Source organism: Halichoerus grypus, chromosome 6 (assembly GCF_964656455.1).
Source record: "Halichoerus grypus chromosome 6, mHalGry1.hap1.1, whole genome shotgun sequence".
NCBI lineage: Eukaryota > Metazoa > Chordata > Mammalia > Carnivora > Phocidae > Halichoerus > Halichoerus grypus.
In genome coordinates, this window is record NC_135717.1 from 165,381,533 (window position 1) to 165,404,463 (window position 22,931).

A 22,931-nucleotide genomic window follows, 5' to 3' on the forward strand; every position below is an offset into this window, starting at 1 on the left:
TCTCTGAGCTGGTAGCTTGAATCTTCTACCCCATCACCTTCAAAGAGCTTCAAAGTCAGGGAGTGTCTCAACAGCGGACTTACCCCTGATTTTGTCTGATTTGGGTTTACTGGTTCTCAACTAGGGCTGATTTTGCCCCCTATGGGGTCATGTGTGGTTGTCACATCCTGAGGGGAAGACAGCTAGGCATCTAGTGGGTAGAGGCCAGGAATGCTGCCCAACACCCTCAGACAGGACAGCCCCCACAACAGAGGATTATCTGCCCCAAAACATCAATGGTGCTATGGTTGAGGCAACTTGGTCTAGTGAAAACGTGAGGTGCCTGGGTGGTGCAGTCGGTTAAGCCTCGACCCTTGGTTCCTGTGCGGGTCATGATCTCAGTCAGGGCTGTGAGATCCAGCTGTGTGTTGGGCTCACGTTCAGTGGGGAGTCTGAGGATTTTTCTCCCTCTCTCTCTGCCCCTAAATAAATCTTTAAAAAAATACTAGTGAAAACTTGAAAAATGTATATAGATGAACAGGCGAAATCTTGATTTGATCCTAGTACCAAAGTACAAGTTTGCCTCAGTTTTGACCTATTGGAAAATACTGCATTTTCCAGAGTTAGTGAACTACCTCTGAGGAGGAGGAAGGCAAGGGTTTGAAGTCCTCAGCACAGTGAGCTAAGGGAAGAAAAGTGGCAACCCTGTAACATAAGACGGACTTCCCTCCACAAATAAGACAGAAAACTAAATGAGGCTTATAAAGAAAAGAATACAAGGTTTAGACAAAAACAAGATCGCACAGTGGCTGATTCAAGGAGGGCTCTCTTGGGTCGCAGCAATGAGCTTGATGGGACTGAGGCTGTCCCTCTCCCAGCAAGAGGGATTTCATGTTTCTACTAGGCCCAGGCACCCCCTCCACCCAGAGCATAAGCCTCATCCTAAACGCAACTTCACATAGAACCAAGAACTCCAAGCTCCAGGTGCTGGGCACCTGTTATTACTTAGCATCCTCCTAAACACTTCTCCCTAAGCTCAGGCTCTCTTGTACCAGAGCCCCAAATGTTAGTTTCACTCCCATGCTTTCCCAACACAAAGCAGGGCAGGTTCCTTCTGCTGGGTCACAGCCCCAGATCCACCTAGCTGTGTCCCAACCGGGCTCACCTAAAGAATGATGCACTTATGCACCTGATGATCCTGCACTACGCAATTATTTAGGGGGAAAAAAAATCACAGTATCAGCACTTCTCCAACTTGGGTCAGCTCCCAGTCACACACATTATACTCCCTACCTACCATCTCTAAGTGGGTATCTAGATGACAGAACTCTTGCTCTTCCCACTAAAGCATGCCCCTGTGTCAGTTTCCCCCCAATACAGACGAGACTACCATGCACCCACCAGCTTGTTCCAGAATTCTAGGAGGTGAACTTGATTCCTCTCTCCCTCCACTGACACATTCAACAGGTCCAAAGCTCTGTCACTTCAGCTGTAAACAATTAATCTGCCTTTAAGGGTAGTCAACTGAAAGGAAGAAGGCTGTCTAAGGAGGAGACTTGTAATTAAAACACGTCTATACCTTCTCTTTGAGAATGGTCATAGCAGCAAGTCTGGAGTAGATGAACCAATTCTATTCTTTATTTTTCACTCATCCACCAAGACATCCTGCCCCCAGGACCCATACTGTTACCAGGTCACCGGTCCTGAGAACCTTAAGATCAGGATCTTGGACTTACTCATTTTAGTAATGCCCCACAGCACAAAGAGTTGGCATTCTGTTGCAAGTTATCTAATAAATAACAGAAACAGAACCTCAGGAAGGAACTTGACAATGCTCATCCCATCCAGCTCCCCTTTTGCCCTCAAACCCACTGAACAGATCAGGGACATTAATTTTTAAATGGATTCTGCATGCTGCAAAGTCAAAGTTCAATTTTCCAAATATAAGGCCAGTTAGGTCCACACTCATCTGCTACTAAGCATGCTTCTCTCTGCCTTGTGTACCCTGTGGGCAATTCACATGCACACATGTATCTCCTCCATCTGAGCATCCCTTGTGGCAAATTCACTATTTTACCTCAGAAACTCCCCTAGTGCCTTCTAAAATATTTTGCGTATAGTAGACATTCAATTTGTTTGCTTTTAATTCAAATGTGGGCATACTGGCATATGGATACTGAAGACTAGAAGGTAAAAGTAATCTAATTTTTTTTCCCATAGGCATCGTGAGGAGTCCTGCAGGATAGTCTTCGTGAACTAGTTTATTAGTTTCTTCTACCATCAAAAGGTCTGGCCTTCCTAGGTGGAAAAACAGAAGGCCAGGCAGATAAAAGAAATGCATTTCTTTCTTTTCTGACAGAAAAAGTACAATGATGAGGGTATTAAGTTTTATAGCTAAGCTCAGCAGATAATAAGCAAAGGATTCCTGCTTGGGGAAAGGTATTCGCTTCTTTGGGCAGTGAAAGCCTGTCATTAATTCACAGAGCCAGATAAAAAGCTCTTATGCCTTCTTCTCTCCACCCTCTTCCTCAAACCCTCCTTGTTCCAGATAATGATGTACCCAGCATGGGCACACCCCCTCTCTTTCCCCCTTCCCTTCTGGAAATCACACTGGCTTCAAGGCCCAGCTCCAAATCCCCTGTCTCCTGGGAAGCTGGCCCTGACTATCCAGCTGGTAACTGATTGGTACTGCACCACTCCCGATTTCATTCACTGACACTAAATTCCTGCACAAGACATTAGCTTTTCTACGTCTGGACTCTGCTGGAATCCTGCGCATTCAGCAAATCCTTATCTACTGATGGACTTGTACCAAGGTATAGATCTGAGTCACTTCCTCTTAATTGAGAAGTCAGCCACCTATTAATTAGAGTTAGCATCAGGTTTCCCAAGCCAGCCATTTTCGCTGGGCCACTGAGAACATGGAAACCACTGGCAGTCCATCTACTTTAATCTTGGAGGGGCCGGGAACTTCCCCAGGGACAGAATAAGTGCCTTGGGAAATCCCAACAAAGTTACCCGAACCAGATTCTGAACTAGTTAACTCAGAAGTCACAGACTAAAAAGAGAAAGTAAGGAAAGAACAAAATATGCATTTTCTAAATATGCATTTTCTTCCCACAACAAACCTACAAAGGGAAGTGTGAGAGACTCTACTGGTTGCCTACTCAGAGCAGCTCTTCTAGTTCTCTGTTGTAAAGGCTGCAAACATGCAGACACGCAGAAACCCTCACTTTCCCAGGCTCCCCTGTAGACAGGATGTGGACACATGGCCATCCTGACCAATGCACTGGAGGGGAAGTCTGCTGGGAGATTCTGGGAGGAAGATTTCCTCCCCGAGAGAAGAATAAGGCTTTTGTTTTCCTTCCCAATGTCCTGAGAGGAGAGGACTGCTGGGTTTGCTATGACCACTGGACCATGAGGAGCCCAAGAGAACCCCCAAGAGAACCCCCATCTCTCATGGAAGTGCCAATTACTTGCAAGAAAAATGAATAGGTTAAGCCATATTTACTGGGATAGTTCTTCCTTTCTTTTTCTTTTTTTAAATTGTACCAAAAGCAATCTAATTGATATTAGATCATCATGGGAAAGACCAGGAACCACAACAGTTCTGTACCTTCTCTCTGGGAACTGTCATCATATAAAACTGTGTGAGTCTACAATAGATGAACCAGGTCTATTCTGACCTCACAAATAATGCAATAAGAGTCGCTGGGGCTGCACAAAAGAGCATGAAGCAAGTCCTTAGTGACCTGCTTCTCCATTGTACTGGTCCCACAAGGACATCTCAAACATGATCCAAGCAAAAACGGTGGATTTACGAATACACACAGCCCCAAGAAGTTCCTGGGTGTTCTTCCAACCACATTCTCCCCTGCAAGACCCTCTCACAGAAATGGCAGCATGTGACTGCTACCATTCACAGGCAGGGGAGCCGAACCCCACAGTGTGCATGCGCTCTCCTACCCCTCAGCACGCCATGCTGCCCACCACACAGGGAGAACACAGTTTCTCTTCCAGTTACCTGCGTGATGTCATTATGTTCTCTTCGTGTTTCTCCTTCTCTTCCTCCCTTCTTTAAGAAGGAAAAATAGACTTTTAAAACTGTGCTAACTATATAAATTTCGTATAATACGGCAACAACAAAAAGAACTGGAGTCCCTATACCCAGAAAAAAACTATTAAATGGTGCTCTATGTGTTTCCTTTTTTCAATAATTATGTAAGTATTTGGATGACCTTAAATTTGGGGGGGGGGAGTAGTTTGTGTCTTTTTTTAAATTTAATATTACATCACAAGTATTTTCCCTCTTCATTGATTCAAGCAACATTCAACTTTGTTATTAAACCACTAAAAATCTCATCAAAAAAACAGACTTTGAAAAGCTTCAAATATCCCATTGTGAAAATGTACCACAACTCTACCCTTTTGCCACTATTGGGATTTAAGTTGGGTCTAATTTTTGCTACTGTAAACAAACAATACCATCATGAAATCCTTTGACTCCATCTCTATTTCCTCGGGGCAGAGAATGTCTGCATCCTGCAGCTTGCATTTTTTTTTAAGGAATCCTGAGAAGTGCTGCCACACCATTAAAAAGAAAAGGATTCTGATGTTCATTTATACCACTTTCCCAAGAGTTGGTCCCAGTGGATACCTGCCAGTATTGCATAATACATTTTTTAAAAGCCTTTGCCATTTAGATATAAAAATCTTATTTTCCTATTTCTTTGAATACATAGCAATGCTGTTATATTACAACAAACACTTTTTTATCATCTGCTTTTCCAATTTTGTGAATTCCTTTATTCTGATTCTTTACCCATTTTTCCATTGGTCTACTTTTCCTATTGATTTGTGAGCTCTTTATGTCCTCCTCATGTCTATTCCAAGTATCATTTTCCCCATTTATCACTTGCCATTTAATTTTGTTTCAGTTGCTGATTGACATTCAGAATTTTCCCTTTTCCAATTAATTTCAATTAATCAAATCACTAGAGTTTTGCTTTGACTATTTTTTTTCCATTTCTCTTTGACATATACAAATTTTCCTTGCCCTTGGATGAAAATTCTCATATTTTTTTCCCTGTCTGAATGTTTCTCCTTTTAAACTTCAGTCTTTAACTACCCACAATTTATTTTTGTATCTGGCGATATCCTATTTGATCTTTTCCCAAATGCTCAGTCTTCACAATAATGCCTTTTGCTGCATAATCCATTCTTTCTCCAGGGGTTGGAAATTCTTCCTTGAGCAAAGGTTGATAATTACCCAGAACATAAGATATCACTCTTTCCTTTCATATTCACAGCTGATAGAAGTAACTGCTCCTGGGACTCTTCCCTGCTGAGTGGAGGAAAAGCCTCAGCATTCTTATTAAGACTCTTTCATTCAAACATTTACTTAGAGTCAATTATGTGCAAGCACTATGCTAACAGTGGGGGACAGATAGGGTGGTTAAGAACAGAGGGGGTCCATGCATGTGGACTTCACATTTTGGTGGATGAGTCAGGCTTATGAGCAATACTTAGGCATTAAAGGTACTGAAGAAATAAATACATAAGAGAAGTGTTTAACAAATAACTACACAATGATGAGTGTTATGAAAAAGGAAACACAGTGGCATGACAACCCAGAGCAGGGGAAGACAAACATTAACAGAATGCTGGGCCAAAAACAGTTTCCTTGAGATTTAGACTAAGCTCTGAACAATAGATGGGGAAGGAGGTGAGGAGGGAAGACCTCTATTTCAGGTAACATGGTGACCTAGATATACTAGAACACTGTATATAGCACTGTCTATAATATATATGCATACATATATATTTTATGTATATAATATATATTAATATATGTGCATATATATTAATAATGTATAAATTTTCTTCAAAGGGCGAGGAAAATTTGTATATGGCAAAGAGAAATGGAAAAAAATAGTCAAAGGAAAACTCCAGTAAGTTTGATTAGCTGAAATGAAAAATATTTCAATTTGATTTAATTGAAATGTATGTATTTTATATACAGCATTGTATATATGTATGTATGCAATGTATATATATGCATATGTATACATATATTCAGTGTTATATATTATATACAACGTATGCGTATTACAAATACATACCATATTTGTATATTACATATAACTAACATACATAGTACATACTAAAATGTATGTTATACATATACAATCGAAATACACCTATGTAGGGGATGGCATTTTACAGAGTGTTATGTTCTAGGAATCAAAACCCAGACCGACTGCCAGGCTGAAGGGCCCTGATCCTGTTTCCAGCCCCTTCTGGCCAAGAAGTCTTGGCCAAATTGCCTCCAGTTTCAAGTTCCTCATCTGCAACACAGGATCATCATAGCACTAACTTTCAAAGAGTGGTTGTGATCATTTAGAGAACCCACATTAAATACTTAGTACTGTATTAAGTACTTAGTACTGTATTAAGTACCAAACAAATGCTGGCTTTTACTGTTATTTTACTACTATTTTCTATGTATATTGTTGTCAACCATCTTATTCAGTGTTTAGCTTAATATTTTCTCCATTGCTCATTCCTAAATTGGCCAGAGGACTACCATTTTCTCATACACAGATCCAGCTTTCAAAAATTTAATTCTAGTTTTGCATTTTACTTTTCTTATTTCACAGCCTTCTGCTATTAACTTTATTTTCCTTCTGCTTTCCTTAGGTCCATACCATTATTCTTGTTTAAATTATCAAATGTAATGTGAGGTGCATTTATCATCATCCTTATGTTTGAATAATGAAGGCACTTGTAGGCTATTAAAACATCTCCAATGACAGCTTTGAGCACATTCCATAAGCTTTACTATGAAATATTCCTCTTTTGTGGTTTTCAAAATAGGCTATAATTTTTAGTTTTACTTCCTTTTGGATTAAATAAGCATTTAGAAAAATTCTTCACCTTCCCCTAATTTCCAGGTATGTTGAATCTCCCATTTGAAAGTTTCTGATGTAATATTACTTCATTGCAACCAAGAATGGGGTCTGTATAATTTTTACATTTGGAATTTAATGAGGTTTTCTTGTGCTCTCAATTTATGTAATTTTTTCATAAACACATGAAAAATCCAATTTTATTCCATTTTATGGATATGAGCTTTCATATCTACTCATAATGATTATATCTTAAAACTATCTTTGTCATTAACAATATGATTTGCCTTTTTAGTGGCTGAAACTCTACCAATATATCCTATATTTCTATCAGTTTTTGCTTTATATATTTGAAAGCTTTCTATTTAGAAAACAGCTTGGCTATTTCCTCTTATGAATATCACACTTGTCAATTCGAAATTGCTAATTTCAATTAAACATATTTTATATTTGAGATAATCTGAAATTTAAATCTGTACCTTCTTTTTCTTCATATGTCTGAGACATCCTATATATAAATTTATTTTTTAATTTTATAATTTTAGATATATTTCTTGAAGATGGTAAGCATACAGTTAAGATACTGCTACTTAATCAAGCATCAGGGTTTTTTCCAATAACAGAAGTTTAAAGCATGTATATTTGTTAAAATAAGTGATGTTGGTTTTGCTTCTGGAATAGTATTTTTATGCATTATTTTTCAGCTTTGAGAAAAAAATTACATGTATCACAAACACCCCTTTTAAATGAACAATTCAACAAATATATACAGTCTGCAACCACCACGCAATTACTTCATATAACAATTGTATCACCCTCCCCCCCCATTTCCCTCACACCCCTTTTCAGGTGATACCCTCCGCCCCATTCTTTGGCCCTTGGTACCTCCTATCTTGCTTTCAAGAATTTTGTATAAATGTAAAATATGCAGTCCTTTGCGTCTGGCTTTTTGAGATTCACTGATACTGTTGTATATATCATATTCACTGCTGAACAGCATTCCATTAAATGGATATACCAGAACTGTTTTCTCTTATTGATGGACATTTGCATTCTGTGAATAAAGATGCCATGAAGATTCACATACCAATTTTTGCGTGTGCATGTTTTTATTTCTCTTGCGTGAATACCTAGGAGTGGTACTGGTGGGCCATACCATGAGTCTGTTTAACTGCTTAAGAAACTGACAAACTGTTTTACAAAGTGGATGTACCGTTTTACATGTCTACTAATGTACAACAGTGCTGGCTGTCCCACCAACAGAAGCTGGTTGTTCTCACCAACACCCTGCATTGTCAGTTTTTTTAAATCTTGGCCATTGTAGTAGGTGTGAAGTAGAACTTCTTGATGACCTTAATTTGAATTTCCCTGATGACTAATGATGTTGAGCACTTTTGCAGGGATTTACTGGTTATCCTTGTCTTCTTTACTGATGTGTCTCTTAACATCTGTTGCCCATTTTTAAATTGAGTCATTTGTCTTCTTGTTACTGTTCTAAGAGTTCTCTGCATATTCCAGATACAAATATTTTACCAGACATATGCTTTGCAAATATTCTCTCTGAGTCTGTGGCTTGTCATTTTCTTATTAATGTCTCGGAACAACAAAAACTATCAGTTTAGATGAAGTCCAATTTATTAGTATTTTTTTCTCTTTTAGTCTGTGCTTTTCATATCCTACTTGAGAAATCTTTGCCTAACCTAAAGTCACTAAGATTTTCTCCTCTGTTTTCTTCTACCAGTTCTATTGTTTTAGTTCTTATATTTAGGTGTAAGATTCATTTTAAGCTAATTTTTCCATATGGTTACAAAGAGGGTCAAGGGTCATTTTCCCCCAAAATGTATACCTAATGTTCCAGCATCATTATTTTTTTTCTCTCTCATTTTGTTTTTGCTCCCTACCTATTTCATACAGACTTTGTTTCACTTGCAATATTCATCTCCAATAACTTAGTTTTAATTCTATTTATAATTTTACTCATGGTCACCTTTGAGTTTTGCAGAAACATCCTACTTTTTCTTTCCCCCTGATGATCAGAGTGGAGTTCCAGAATTCTACCTGAGTTATACAAAACACAAGAAACTTAGCACCTTTAAATCCAACACGCACTTTCCAATTGGTTTTAAATGACTGATCAGCACTCCAACATTCAGTGCTGCATCATTTCCAATAGTCAAGAGATGGAAGCAACCTAAGTGTCCACTGATGGCAAATGGAAAAAGAATACTATACAACCATAAAAAAGAAGGAGGTCTGACCACTGTGACAACATGGATGGCCCTTGAGGGCATTATGATAAGTGAAATAAGACCGAAAAAAGAAATACATATAATCTCACTTACATGGGAAGCTTAGGAAAAAAAAAAAACCCCAAACCAAAACAAAACAAAGAAACAACCTGCACCCCCACACCACCCAGCTCACAGATACAGAGAAGGGCTGGATGGTTGCCAGAGGTGCAGGGTGGGCAAAATGGGTAAAGTGGCAACAACAACAAACAAGAAAACTATTTGGTTATTTGTGTAGGTTTTTAAGAACGGCATCTGCATTTATCTTCACAACTGACTTAAAACAATTATTTACACATCATTCCATGTGTAACTTCTTTTAGTATATACTGCTCCTCCTCTAAAACAAGACCTTCTCATCATTCCTGAATATTCATTTTGATTACTTTTTTTGGTTGGCTGGCAAATTACTGATGATACTTTCTTCAAGAAGTATACACTGGTGTATTTTGTGAGTTCTTGCATAGAATATCATTTTCTGCTCTCTTTATACACGAGAAAACGTGGCTGATATTCTGAGGTCTCTGCTCAAAAAGGGCTGTAGACATTTTCTTAAGGACATCTATCATTACAGCAAAAAGGCTCAGGCAGAATTTTTATTCTTCAAAGATATGTGTCTCTCCACCCTCTGCCCTCGCATCATGGCGGAGCTTCAGAAATCAAGTTCCACTCCATAGCCACCAATCCTACGTGGCCACTGAGCCCTTGAAATGCAGCCCGTCCAAGTTGAGATGTGTGAAATATACACTGACTACTGAAGACAGTATGAAAAAAAGTATATAAAATATCTCCTTAGTAATTTTTAAAATACTGATCCTGTTGAAATGATAATGTTTTGGATACACAGGCTTACATAAAATGCTATATTATTAAAATTCCTTTCACTTGTCTCATTTTGCCTTTGGAAACGTGACCAGTAGAAAAACGCGAAATGATACCACTGATACGTCACTATTTCTATCGGACGGTGCAGCTCAAGAGCCAGACTACTTAGTGTCATATTCTGGTTCACAAGGCTGAATAATTTCAACGAGTCTCTTTTCTAAGATTCCATTTCCTCACCTGGAAATGGGTGAAAACAATTATACTAACCTCAAGGCTTACTGTGGGGATAAAATAATATTATGCATGTAAAGCTATTATGTTGGCACATAATCAATTCTTATTAATGAGAGTTATTATTCTTAAAGGAGGGATTTTTTTTAATCCTCATAACTCAAATATGTTTCTAGGGTATCCCCTGATGTGGGCAACTTATCGCCCATTTAGTCTGGACTGTAGGGGCTCCTTTTGATTTGCATGCAGAGTTCTTCTCGCCTCTTGAGAATTTTTCTTGGGTTTCATCATCCTATGGATGGACCACCCAACACACTCACCTTAAAGTGCCAGGAGCTCCTAATTTTCCTTCCATTTTCACCCCACCACTTCTGTCACTCCATCCCAGGGTAACATGTCAAAAAATATACCTCATCTAAAACACTGGAGCTCTAACATTTCACTCACCAAATCCAGCCTTTCAACCTTTCAAAACATTTGGACAAAGGCTCCTATTCTCACTGGGAAAATATCCTAACCTCCTAATTCCCAGTTCACTCTGCCCATCCTGTTCACCCATCAAATACCTCTGGTCTTTTTTTTTTTTTTTTGGTCAAGCTTAGATTTCAAAATCCATCACTGTAACCACATTTTTAAATCACTGATGTTGGTTTTTAACTCAAGTTGTGGATAGCTACAGTCTTTTGGTACAAGAGAAAGCACTGCATTAAAGGCCAAAAGAAGTAGGTTTTGGTTTCACTTCTACTTCCGATTAGCAGCATTCTTCTCTGTCCTTTGGTAAATTCCTTATTAACACAGGAAAACGGGTGCTGTTTCCACAGCATGGGATTCTTGAGGACACAGTGAAATAAGGTACACGAAAGCACTTCCTTCTTTATCAAGGGGAATGAACTCCGAACAAGAAGGCCACAGCCATGAAAATGGAAAGGGCTCAACATTCACGATGGGGAAAAGGTAGATCAGGAGACACTTAATTGCTTTCAATGTGTTTAAGCCTCTGAGCCCAGGCCAATTACAGCTCCTGATGGGGCACGTCAGGTACGTAGATCTGACACACCTGTTGTATTCTGAAGGCCCACAGAGAACAGTGGAGGAGACAGCGATGGACATGAGCACATTCAAGGAAGGCAACAACGTGGAAACCATGTATTACACAGAAACGTCACAAGATAAATTTAAGTGTCAGCTACATTCCAAGCACTGCCATTTGGGCTATGGTTGAAAGAATGGAGAAGAGCAGAGGACTCAGTGGATCTGCTGGTCCCCAAGCAGACGGCTGACTCAGTCTACAGCCCCATGGCATAGAATCCATGCATTTCCTGGAGCCACTTCTGACCAGGTTTTGTCCTAAGAGCTGGGCATAGAGATAAAAGTTACAGGTCTTGCCCTCCTGGTTCTCACAGTCTAGTGGGGAAGGCACATGAGTTAACAGACAATGATATATACACTTGCATTTGGTCTTTATTAATGCTCAGGACCAATGGGGGAATCAAAAAGATAAAAGATTTCAGTATAGCACAAGGCGAATATTTCTAATAGAGTTTCTAAATATGGAACATGGTCCTGTGGGAGGTAATGGTCTCTTATCTCTGCAAGTATTCAAAAGCAAAAGATTAATGACCATTTATATAGAATATTACAGAAGAAAGTGGAAGGTTATGCCAAATGAATGCCAAGTTCCTTCCTAATTAAGATTCTACGATTCTCAAAAGGAGACAGGGCCCATTCATTAGGACACTCCATTATACAAAGAAATATTTGCCTGTGTATAAAGTGAATTGTACAACTGACACAGGAAAGATTCTTTTCTAATGCAGATAACAATTTTCTGTTGGTTGCTTATAATTTTCCATGTGTGGTACTTAAAAGCCAATGACCAGCCTTCTAAATATGTTTTCAGATGCATTTCACTCATCCATGCCCATTCTATGATCTCACCCTTGTTATCCAAGAGAGTAGAGCCTATGGCAAAGGCCAGAGGTGCATTGCTGGCCTTTGAGAACCAGCCCTCATATTCACAAACCACATGCATAATCCAGGGCCCAAGAAAAACAATGAGGAGTGGGAGAATAGTAACTTTTCCAGACCCGGACATAATATTTAACCCCAGTCAGCCCTCCTATATAACATGAGACCCAAAAAGAGAGAAGGAACAAGAGCGAAGATTTAAGAGATTAATTTTCAAATCTAGGAAAAGAAGGAATAAACACAGAATTTGTGACTGCCCACTATGTGCCAAACACCATGTGCTTTCCATTATGAGACCTCATTTACTGCATTTAATCTTCACCAGTAAAGAGGGGCTAGAGGTAACACTTTTAAAAAGACAATTAAGCAATGTGTGTTACCCTCAATATTACGTATTATTAGTGAAGCTGCACAAGGCAATTCCAAAGGTCACACCTACTTCACCTCGCTTCTCACTCTTCTGCTGGGCATCTTAGAGCAGATCATGTCCTCCGTGAGACAAGTCCCAGGACTCCTCTCCTTCCTCTGCAGGCCAAGCCTAACTTGAACCTGCTCCAGCCCCATGGGGGTATTTGGTGACTGTACATGAAGTTCAACCACCATCAAGTGTGGTGCCTTTGAACTACAGCCCAGGCCCCACAATACAAACACCCAGACCCAATTCTGGGAAGAGGAGTGTGTTGGAAAGAATCACATGTGAGATCCTGGACAATTCTTAACCCCCCCTAGGCCTCATCAGTCCAAAGACAGCTCTTTTTATAGGGCTTCCCTCAAACCCTGAAATCCTAGGACTTCTGTTTGCATCAGTCCCTCCTAACTGAAAATGGCTACCATTTATAGGAAGCACATTTTCCTGGGAAACAGATAGGGTAGGTAGCAGTTTACCCAGCCCCCTAATGAGAGGAACAATGGAAGTATGTCTCCCAAAGGACAGCAGGGTGCTGTAGGATGGCAGTTATCTAAAGAGAGCTTCTGCTATACTCCACAAAGACCAGCACAAAGGCAACGGAGTAGGAGTGGGAAGCCAATTTTTCCGAGTCAGCCATTAGTATTTTCTGTAGCCATAGCCCTGAATCTCACTTCATAACCTTTCTGATGTTGGTAACGAGCAGGCATCAGGTCTAAGAGAAAAGAAGATAAATTAGGACCCCCAGCTGGACAGGTGAATCATGAAACAGCCCCTGCCCCAGCAGCTTCCCATTGCAGGCTCGGGATCATCCTCACCCCAGCTGATGGCATGGGGGTGACTTTCTGGGCCAACTGGGGCAAGATCAAACGCTGGTCGGTATGCAGGGTCTTGTCTGAAAACTGACAAGATACATGTTGCTGATTTAAGGCAAACTGTCCAGAGAGTGACTGTTTCATTTGGAAAACGACCCTCGGGGAGAAGTGATGGGGCTGTCCCGAACCCCAGCAGCAGTGTGACTACGGTGTCCTTTTATCTACAGCAGGAAGCTCCATCCCCAGTAGGTCTTGAATGCAGGGATCATGCTTAACGCATTTGTTCTTCAGCAACAAGCAGGAAAAAAAAACCACCACCAAGAGCTTAGAGGACCCTTGTCTAGACACAATTACGGGGTCCCAGCTGGAAAGCAGGCCAGAGGGGCACCTCAATCGGTTATGCGGCCGACTCTTGGTTTTGGCTCCGGTCACGATCTTGGGGTTCTGGGATCGAGCCCTGCATCAGACTCCATGCTCAGTGGGGAGTCAGCTTGAGATTCTCTCTCTCCCTCTGCCCCTCCCCTTGCTCAAGCTTGCACGCTCTCTCAAATAAATAAATCTTAAAAAATAAATAAATAAAAGCAGGCCACAGAGAAGGAAATCTAACATAGGAGAGCACGGATTATGAAGTCAGGTAGTTCTGGGTTTTAATCCTGGCCCTGCCGTGTACGAGTTATATACATGACTTGGGCCTAACTAACCTCCCTACGCCTCAGGCTCCTTATCTACAGAGTGGGGGTAATAACAGACCCGCTCCACAGACTTGTGAGCATTCTATAAAAGCAGCACATAAAACACAAGAAACAAAGTGCCCCATAAATAACAATGTTACACAGCAGCCTAATGGGGTCCAGAGGCCCTGAAAGCAGGAATTCTGAGTTCGAGCCCAACTCAACAATGGCCGTTTCATCCCACAGTGGCCGCAGCCCATGCCTCTCTCCTTCCCTCCAGACCTGCTCCACATCTGTGGCTCCTGAATTATACAATCCCGTATCTCACGGCCTTTCATTGGAGAGGGAAAAGTTAAACAGCAGCCCTGGCATTTATTAGTTGCCTGATCTTAGGCAAATACTCTTCAACTCCATGCTTCAATTTATAAATTATCTGTGAGATGAAGGTCCGAGTGGCGGCATGCCGCCATCCACAAAGCTCCCCACGGAAAGAAGTCCCCCCTCCCGCGCCCCCTCCTGCACCTCTCTCCTCTGTTGGCAGGAGCTACAGACCTGCTCGGTCCTGGCAGCCTGTTGATATGGGGACTTGGAGGCTGGAAACGAATGGGCCCCGTAAACATCAGGAAGACCAATGAGGCTTTCATAGGCCACAGAGACCAGCAAGCTGAGCAATTGCTATTTGCAAACCTACACTAATTGGTCATTACCGAGAGCAGCATAGCAGTCCACCGCGGACTTCCCACAGTTCATTTTTAATCATGCACCCATCCCTCATAAATTTCCTCTTCCCTCTTAGTCCATTCTCCAGCACTAACAGATATAACAAGGGGCCCACAGGAGCGTTTCTGAGAAATGCCATTTCCAACAGCTGTACAAAGTGATTTCTCAGCGCCCGATCGGGGGAGGCCCTCGTGTGTGTCTGCTGAGGGTGCCAACGGACACGCTTGCTGAATGCAACTGCACAACCCAGCACGAGTCCTTTCCGCTCCTGCTCCTCCTCCTTGCTAACGTCAGCGAATGGATGGTGTTTTAATGCGCTCATGGAAAGACACCTGTCCCGGGGCTGCTCCTTGGACGTTCCACAGGGTAGCACAGATGGAGCTGCCTTATTTATGCCCCTGCAGGGTCACTGGTAGACAGCTACCTGGCTGTCCGCCCATGCCCCCAGGCACAACGGGCCTCAGGAATGTGGTGAGGCCTGACCGCGATCAAGAAACCCCTTCCTAATGGCTTTACTACTCTTAGGGACCCAGCTCTGAGTTTATTGTCGATCATCATTTTGCAAATATTTTCATAGGCGAGGCATCACACTAGACATTAAAGATACAAGGGTGATGAAAAGCAGACCTGTCTCGGCCCTTTTGGAGCCGACGATCTAGGGGAGGGAAGGACATTTAGCAGCATATTCCACAAAGGCATGAAAGATCACACTCTGCGTTGAGGTCACCAAGGAAAGGTACATGATCCTATGAGAACATACAACAAAGGATCCCCTATGAGATAATGAACGCAGGGAAGGTTTCTCAGAGCAAAAGAACATGGAATTAACTAGCAATGGGGAAGAGGAGGCCGACTGGGGAACAGAGTTTAAGCGACGGGAATAACCTCTGCAGTGGCCCCCTGGTGGGTGGGGAGGGGCAGAGCAGATGTGAGGACCTAGTGCGTGAGCAATGGTACACGTGGGCCTGAGATGAAGCCGAGGGACGCAGGAGCCAGAAAGCGCAAGAAAATGCCACTCAGGGCTGTGGTCTCTAACAGGAGCATGGGGAAACCACGGAGGGTTTTATGCACGGGAAAGGGGATGGCATGGTTGGGCATGCTTTTGGGAAAGCCAACTCATCCTGCTGGTGGAGAACCCATCTGGGGGAGGAGTGAGCAGAGGGGAAAAGACTCATCTGGACAAAAACTGTTGTGTTGGGGAGAGGTCACAAATGCTTAGAGAAGGATGGTGGTGGGAGAGATGGAGGGCAGCTAGGACGTGGGGATAGGGACAGGGGGCCGTCAGAGATGAACTCTTGGTTCTGGAGGAGCAGCTAAGTAGGCAGATTGCACTGCTACAGCCGGAGACGCTCCAGCTGCAGGGACCGAACAGATCGTGGTTCGGGGTTTGCAGAGCTGGATTCTATATAAATCATCACCACTGTGATCATCAAGTATGGCAACATCGTGTTTACAAAATGCTTTCATACTCATTGTCCTTACAGGATTCTGACAAGAGTCTCAAGGGACACAGGATGGTGGGACATGGGTGTTTCATTGGTAGGGAAATAAAATGCAGGTGTTTGGGACCTTGAATGGGGTGGTCAGTAGCAAAGGTCAAGCTAGAGCACAGGACACTGGAGACAATATCCTTCAGAACACATCTGATTGTATTTTTCTTCTTATTTTTTTAAGCCATAGAATCTCTAATTTGAATAGATAAAAGTCCAGGATGTAAAATAATGAACAGCTGGTCTTCCTGGATGAAAGTGGGCATGCGAGAGTCAGAGCACCAGTCCCTCTGCCCCCCATGTCGTCCAAGACCTTAACCTCAGGGAAGCCCCAGGGTTCCCAGGAGCAGATTATAGCCCTACGTGCCTTACTCCTTCAGTCTCCCACTGTCAGTGGATTTCAAGATCATTTTTTTTTTTAGGTTTTATTCATTTGAGATAGAGAGCATGCGCACAGCAGGGGTAGAGGGAGTGGGAGAAGCATGCTCCCCACTGAGCGGGGAGCCTGATGCAATGCAGGGCTCAATTCTAGGACCCCAAGATCACAACCTGAGCCAAAGGCAGACACTTAACCAACTGAGCCACCCAGGCACCTCAAGAGCATTTTAATCCTATGTTGCCTTGGCTGCAAAGGGGAGTAGGGCATTTTCAAAGACCTGCTGCATTTCAGACACTGCTGGGCCTTCACAGGAGTTAACTTGTTTAGTCCCTGCCTTGGTGGCTGTCAGCGTGCCACCCATTAAACACCTGATGGAGCCAGGGCTCAGAACCCAAATCAGATGGTTTTTCAAAGGCAAGCCAGGATGTGAACTTGGGGTTCTGTTGAACCACTTCTGTGTTTTCTTAAAAAAGTAGGGGGTACAGGCATGCAAGGGGCAGGACACAGGATTGCCCAAAAAAGGAGAGTGATGAAGGACGCAGAAGCATCCTGCATGCCGGGCGCTGTGCCTCCCCTCCCGTTGCTTTTCCCCACTGTGTTGGTGCTGAGACCCTGGGAGACAGAGAGGCTTGCTTTCACCTTAATTAGCGTAGCAATTTGCTAAATTTTGTTTTTCCCTTTTAGGAGTGTTAATCAATTTTAGCTCAGAATAGACTGGAATGGCACACAAATTACCACGACAATCCCCAAATGCTAAATTCTGAACATCTCGATCAACCTCAGAGTCTAAAATACGGGAAAATCAGAAACTCCGGCCGGCATCTCTGTGATCTATTTACAATGTTATGGCTCTGAAATGAAAAGATAATGGCTTTATGAGGTTTGGAACAAGCAATTTGCTAGAATCAGCCTCATGCCTAGGTGTTTAGTCCTTCCCAAGGTGACTGGAGACAGAGCATCAAAATATTTCTGCAAAGTTACATGTTCCTCGAACAACAGCCATTTGTTAAATCCACATGCATTACAGGGTACCAACTATGCACCAGAAATGAGAAAAGAGTGAGACGTGCTCCCTGCGCCCTCCCCTATTAAAAAAAGTTCTAAACTAAAGCAGTAGACAAAGATCTCCTCTTTCCTAGAGAAGTCAGGGAAGGTTCTCGGAGGAAGTGCTGATATAGCAGAGTCCTGCAGGGTGAATAGGAGTTGTAACAAGGTAGGTGGAAGGGTATGTCAGCTAGAAGGAACAGCATAAGCAAAGGCGCAAGTGGAGGAGAGCGAGCAGAGACCAGAGATGGTTCCCTAGGGCTGAGTAACAGGCTGAAATTCCAGGAAGGACCCAGATGAGACAGGAAGAAGAGTCAAGAACCAGAAGCAGGACTTCTTGAGACCGTGAATCTCAATCCTGATCCAGGCAACATGGCACTACGGATGGATTTTAAGCGAGGAAATGGCATGACCCAAATGAGTCTCATTCAGTGAAACCTTCTGCTCCAACACAACTTTTAATATTTATTCAGCATAATCTTTTAAAGCACATTCACATATATTCTCTCACTTTTGCCCATTCATTATCCAATGAGGTTGGTATGATAATCATCTTTTTACTGATGAGAAAACAGACATAGCAAAGGTATAGATTATTTACATTGTATCTTATGACGAGTAAATGACAATATAACAAAGTAAGACCCAGCCCCTTCTGACTCTGAATTCAGCACTGAGCTCACTGGGTAGCAGAATTCTCTAGAAGAGCCACCACAGACCTCTTTCAGATGCATACCAGGCCAATGGCCTCCCCCTCTAAAGAAAGCCTTGGTGGCCAGAACCGCCTAGACCAGCATGCCTTCTGTGCTGATGACGTGGCCCCTTTGATGCTTTCCATAGTAAAATCAGATCTGGGCGGCAAACACCCTCAGTTACACCCTGGACATTCCCAGTTGAAAGCTGAGATTTCTGCCACTGCCAGTCTACAAGACCACAGCCAAGAAAAGTATCCAGCATGAGGAGCTCAGGGAGGCACCTCTCTCCCCCACCGCCCGTACCTTGAGCTCATCTGCATTGTAGAAGTCCACACGCACAGCGGGCACCATCCAGGTCTGGAAGAGCGTCGCCAGGATCTGCTCTGCGATGGAGTCGGCGATGAGGTGGAAGTGCAGGGGGTTCCGCCTGTGAGAAGTGGGGGGAAGAGGAGTCAGGAGGGACAAGGAAGGGAGTTCCAGCCACAAATCTACATTCTTACCAATTTGTAACACGTAGTCAGTTTCTAACAGCAGCTGGGAAAGGAAGTCAGGTGCATTACCAACCCAATGCTTGCTGGTAACCAGGATGCCAGAGCTGCAAAGGAGAGGAGGCATCTCACCCCACCTTAGGATTTCAGACAGGGTCCCTGTTCCTGTTGGTAACACTCCATCCAAGCCAACCGCCATGCCTGTTGTCAGACAGGGTCCCTGTTCCTGTTGGTAACACTCCAAGCCAAGCGCCATGCCTGTTGTCAGACAGGGTCCCTGTTCCTGTTGGTAACACTCCATCCAAGCCAAGCGCCATGCCTGTTGTCAGACAGGGTCCCTGTTCCTGTTGGTAACACTCCATCCAAGCCAACCGCCATGCCTGTTGTCAGACAGGGTCCCTGTTCCTGTTGGTAACACTCCAAGCCAACCGCCATGCCTGTTGTCAGACAGGGTCCCTGTTCCTCTTGGTAACACTCCATCCAAGCCAACCACCATGCCTGTTGTCGGACAGGGTCCCTGTTCCTGTTGGTAACACTCCATCCAAGCCAACCGCCATGCCTGTTGTCAGACAGGGTCCCTGTTCCTGTTGGTAACACTCCAAGCCAAGCGCCATGCCTGTTGTCAGACAGGGTCCCTGTTCCTGTTGGTAACACTCCAAGCCAACCACCATGCCTGTTGTCGGACAGGGTCCCTGTTCCTGTTGGTAACATTCCAAGCCAAGCGCCATGCCTGTTGTCAGACAGGGTCCCTGTTCCTGTTGGTAACACTCCATCCAAGCCAACCGCCATGCCTGTTGTCAGACAGGGTCCCTGTTCCTGTTGGTAACACTCCATCCAAGCCAAGCGCCATGCCTGTTGTCGGACAGGGTCCCTGTTCCTGTTGGTAACACTCCAAGCAAACCGCCATGCCTGTTGCTAGTGTATTTGTGTCTCTAAAAACCTTAAGCAGAGCCTATGCAACAATTTGGCCAACCTTTATTTCTACCACCTAGACATTTGGGCATTAGTTTCAGGAGCAGATGGACAGAGAATAAAGTCTTCAGACCAGCTGAATGCAACAGACAAGATACTTCTCCCACTGCATGGTACAGAGTTCTGTTTTCTGCTTGTTCTTCTCCCAAAAGAAACTCAGGCACCCAAGATGGCATCATGGGGAGCCCCCATCACTGAATACCAGCTTACCCTCACTTTTAATATTCCTACAGCTTTTATTTGTTCCCCTCAACCAGCCATTACTGGGGGAGCCCCCAAAATACAAAGCAGCATCACACAAGGGCAAAGCTTCTGGAATCAAATGGAAATGGATTCAAATCCCAGTTGTGGCATTTATTAGTGGGGATTTGGGGCATGTCACTTCTCCCTCTGCACTGCTGCCACTTCGTTCTGTAAAATGTTCAGAAAAATCTCCTTATCAGGCTATTGTGTCAATTAGATAAGTGTAATACATAATGCATATCAAAAATAAACACAGGACCATAAACAGCAGATACGCCTTCTACTATCATAAATACTACAGAGCTAGCAGAAATAATAGCATCAACTGTATTACCACAAATGAGAACCTCTAGGAAATCTAAAGATGAAAATGCCCTGGTTCCCATGACCTCAAGGAGCTCACAATCCTAAGAGGGACAGAGGATCCACAATGTAATATAAACACAAGGTGGACCATAACATTGCTAACAACCACAACACAACACAACGTTCTTTGGGAGTAAAGGGAAAAAAAGGCTAATTCTGACTGGGTCAGGAGAATGTCGAAGAGCTGGGGAAGCTGTGCCCTAAAAGATAAAGGAATTTGATGGGAAGCAAAGGGAGAGGGGACACCATCCAAGGAGAGGAACAGGAGACTACAGCCAGAGCCCAGGGCATGCCAGGAGCGTGTGGGGAGAAGTGGTTAGCTGGGACTCGAGGGTCAGAGCAGAGGAGGAGAGAGGAGAGAGTGCAGGAAGCAGTGAACACCCAAGTAAACAGAACCGACTTCACCAGCGAGGCGTGGGGAGCAATGTGACCCATCTCTTAGCTTCTGGTCTCCTGAGACTCTCCCCAGACCTGTTCTAGATACACAGACCCTCTCTCAGTTTCCTATGCCCTTTCTTCACCTGAGACTTTGCATCTTCAATTTGCTCTGTAAGAAACTTTGCATTTGCTCATTTGATAAATACTTACTGAGCACCTATTACTTGCTGGGAGATGAGCAGGATGCTGGGGACAAGGTAAGATAACCATTGCTGACCTCACAAATCTCATGGTCTGGCCCCTCTTCTCCTACCCTTCACACTCCGCAGCCAGTATTTATCTCTTATTCAGCCTTCAGTTCTGAGATCTGCCATCGTTTTCTCCTAGAGTCCTTTCCTGACTACCCATGCCTGGCTCAGGGGCCCTTCCTAACAGAGAGTCATCTAAGTACCATGTACCCACCTTTAGGTTTTGATCGTTTGTTGACCTGTCTAGATCCCCACATGACTGTGAGCTCGGGGAGGTCAAGGATCATGCCAGTCATGTTCAAATATATCACCTCATAATCTACCTCTGTGCCTAGAATGCAGGAGTTCAATAAATGGACCGAATGGATGGATGAGTGATGGACAGTGGACAGATAAGGGGAATGGAGGTTCACGCGTCATGTAGAAGATGAGACTAGGGGAATGTGAAATGAGGATCTGATTTGAGGCCATGTCTGAGGAAGAGCAGCAAGGAAGTTGAATCTAGAGGGATTTTAGGAAAAGAGATCTTAGATAAGGGGGGAAATGAAGTGGAAGAAGCAGAAGGGGACACTGAGGTTCCTGGGTTGGTGGTGATGTCTTCAGGACAGGGGATACAAGAGGAAAGGCACGTTGGAGGAAGATGAGGTGTTTGGGACTGGACGCACCAAGTTTAAGGTAAGGGTGGCTAAGCCTGGTGGAGCTGAATGGATGAGTTTAGACCTGAAGGCAATTAGCATCCAAGGCTAACCTGCCATATACATGACAGGTGCTCAGGGTGAGAAACAGAATAAATGAATAGAAGACACAATCAGGACTGCAGAATTTCTCTATGGGACCCAATGCCTGAACACTGCAAATTCTCCCATTAACTATCTATATTCAAGGAGAAGGGGCATATGTGCCCTATAGCATTCCTTGGAAGCCCTATTAGAAGCTTCCCTGCAAGAAGCTACCAGTTGGCCTGAGTGATGATTGGTGGTCGTATATTTATCAGCCAATGACTTACCTGAAGGCTAAGTGAGAGGCAGCTAGTCAGAGTCCCTGGGAAGACAGACGGCCCACTCATCTGTCTGTTGGTGTTGGTACAACCATCCCCCCTCCCACAGGAGCCCCAATGGAGTCTTATGCATTGAGAATGGATATAATTGTCAATTTGCATTTCTATCCACAATGGAGGAATGGCATAATTTTAGACACAGAGTGACAATACCAAAGAGATCAAGCTACGTAGATTTGTTCCAACACAATCATGCTGCCCACGTGTCTCTGTCTTCATGTGCTGCTTGCTCTCCAGGGGATACTCACCCCCTACTTAGAGGTCCCGTGAATTCCTGTTCATCCTTCAGACTCCCTTTGCAAGTCAGCTCCTCCCGGACACCTTCTCTGAGCTCATCCTGGCCCCTTTTTCCTGCTAACTTGGTATTTCCTATGAAAAACATGCCTAATGGGTCTGCCTTCGGCTCAGATCATGATCCCTGGGATCGAGCCCCACGTCGGGCTTCCTGCTCAGCAGGAAGCCTGCTCCTCCCTCTGCCTCTGCCTCTCCCCCTGTTGTGCTCTCTCTCTGTCAAATAAATAAATAAAATCTTAAAAGAAGAAAAAGAAAGAGAAACATGCCTACCATTTCTTTTCTTCTTTTTTTTTTAAGTAGGCTCCACACCCAGCATGGAGCTCAATGTGGGGCTTGAACTCACAACCCTGAGATCAAGACCTGAGCTGAGATCCAGTGTGACCCTCAACCGACTGAGCCACCCAGGCGCCCCCAAACCTGCCCACCATTTCTAGCATGACACTGCGATATGTTTTCAAACATGTGG

General features: G+C 43.5%; 1 protein-coding gene across 4 annotated transcripts in view; it reads right to left on the minus strand.

The window, feature by feature from the left end:
- The window catches only part of LARGE1 (LARGE xylosyl- and glucuronyltransferase 1), a 522,085-nt gene that overhangs the window by 234,871 nt on the left and 264,283 nt on the right, over nt 1-22,931 (minus strand). For all 4 annotated transcript variants that reach the window (XM_036093490.2, XM_036093487.2, XM_036093489.2 and 1 more), the window contains exon 5: nt 18,723-18,846. In XM_036093490.2, the coding sequence (XP_035949383.1) occupies nt 18,723-18,846 (124 nt within the window). The remainder of the gene's footprint in view (nt 1-18,722; nt 18,847-22,931) is intronic.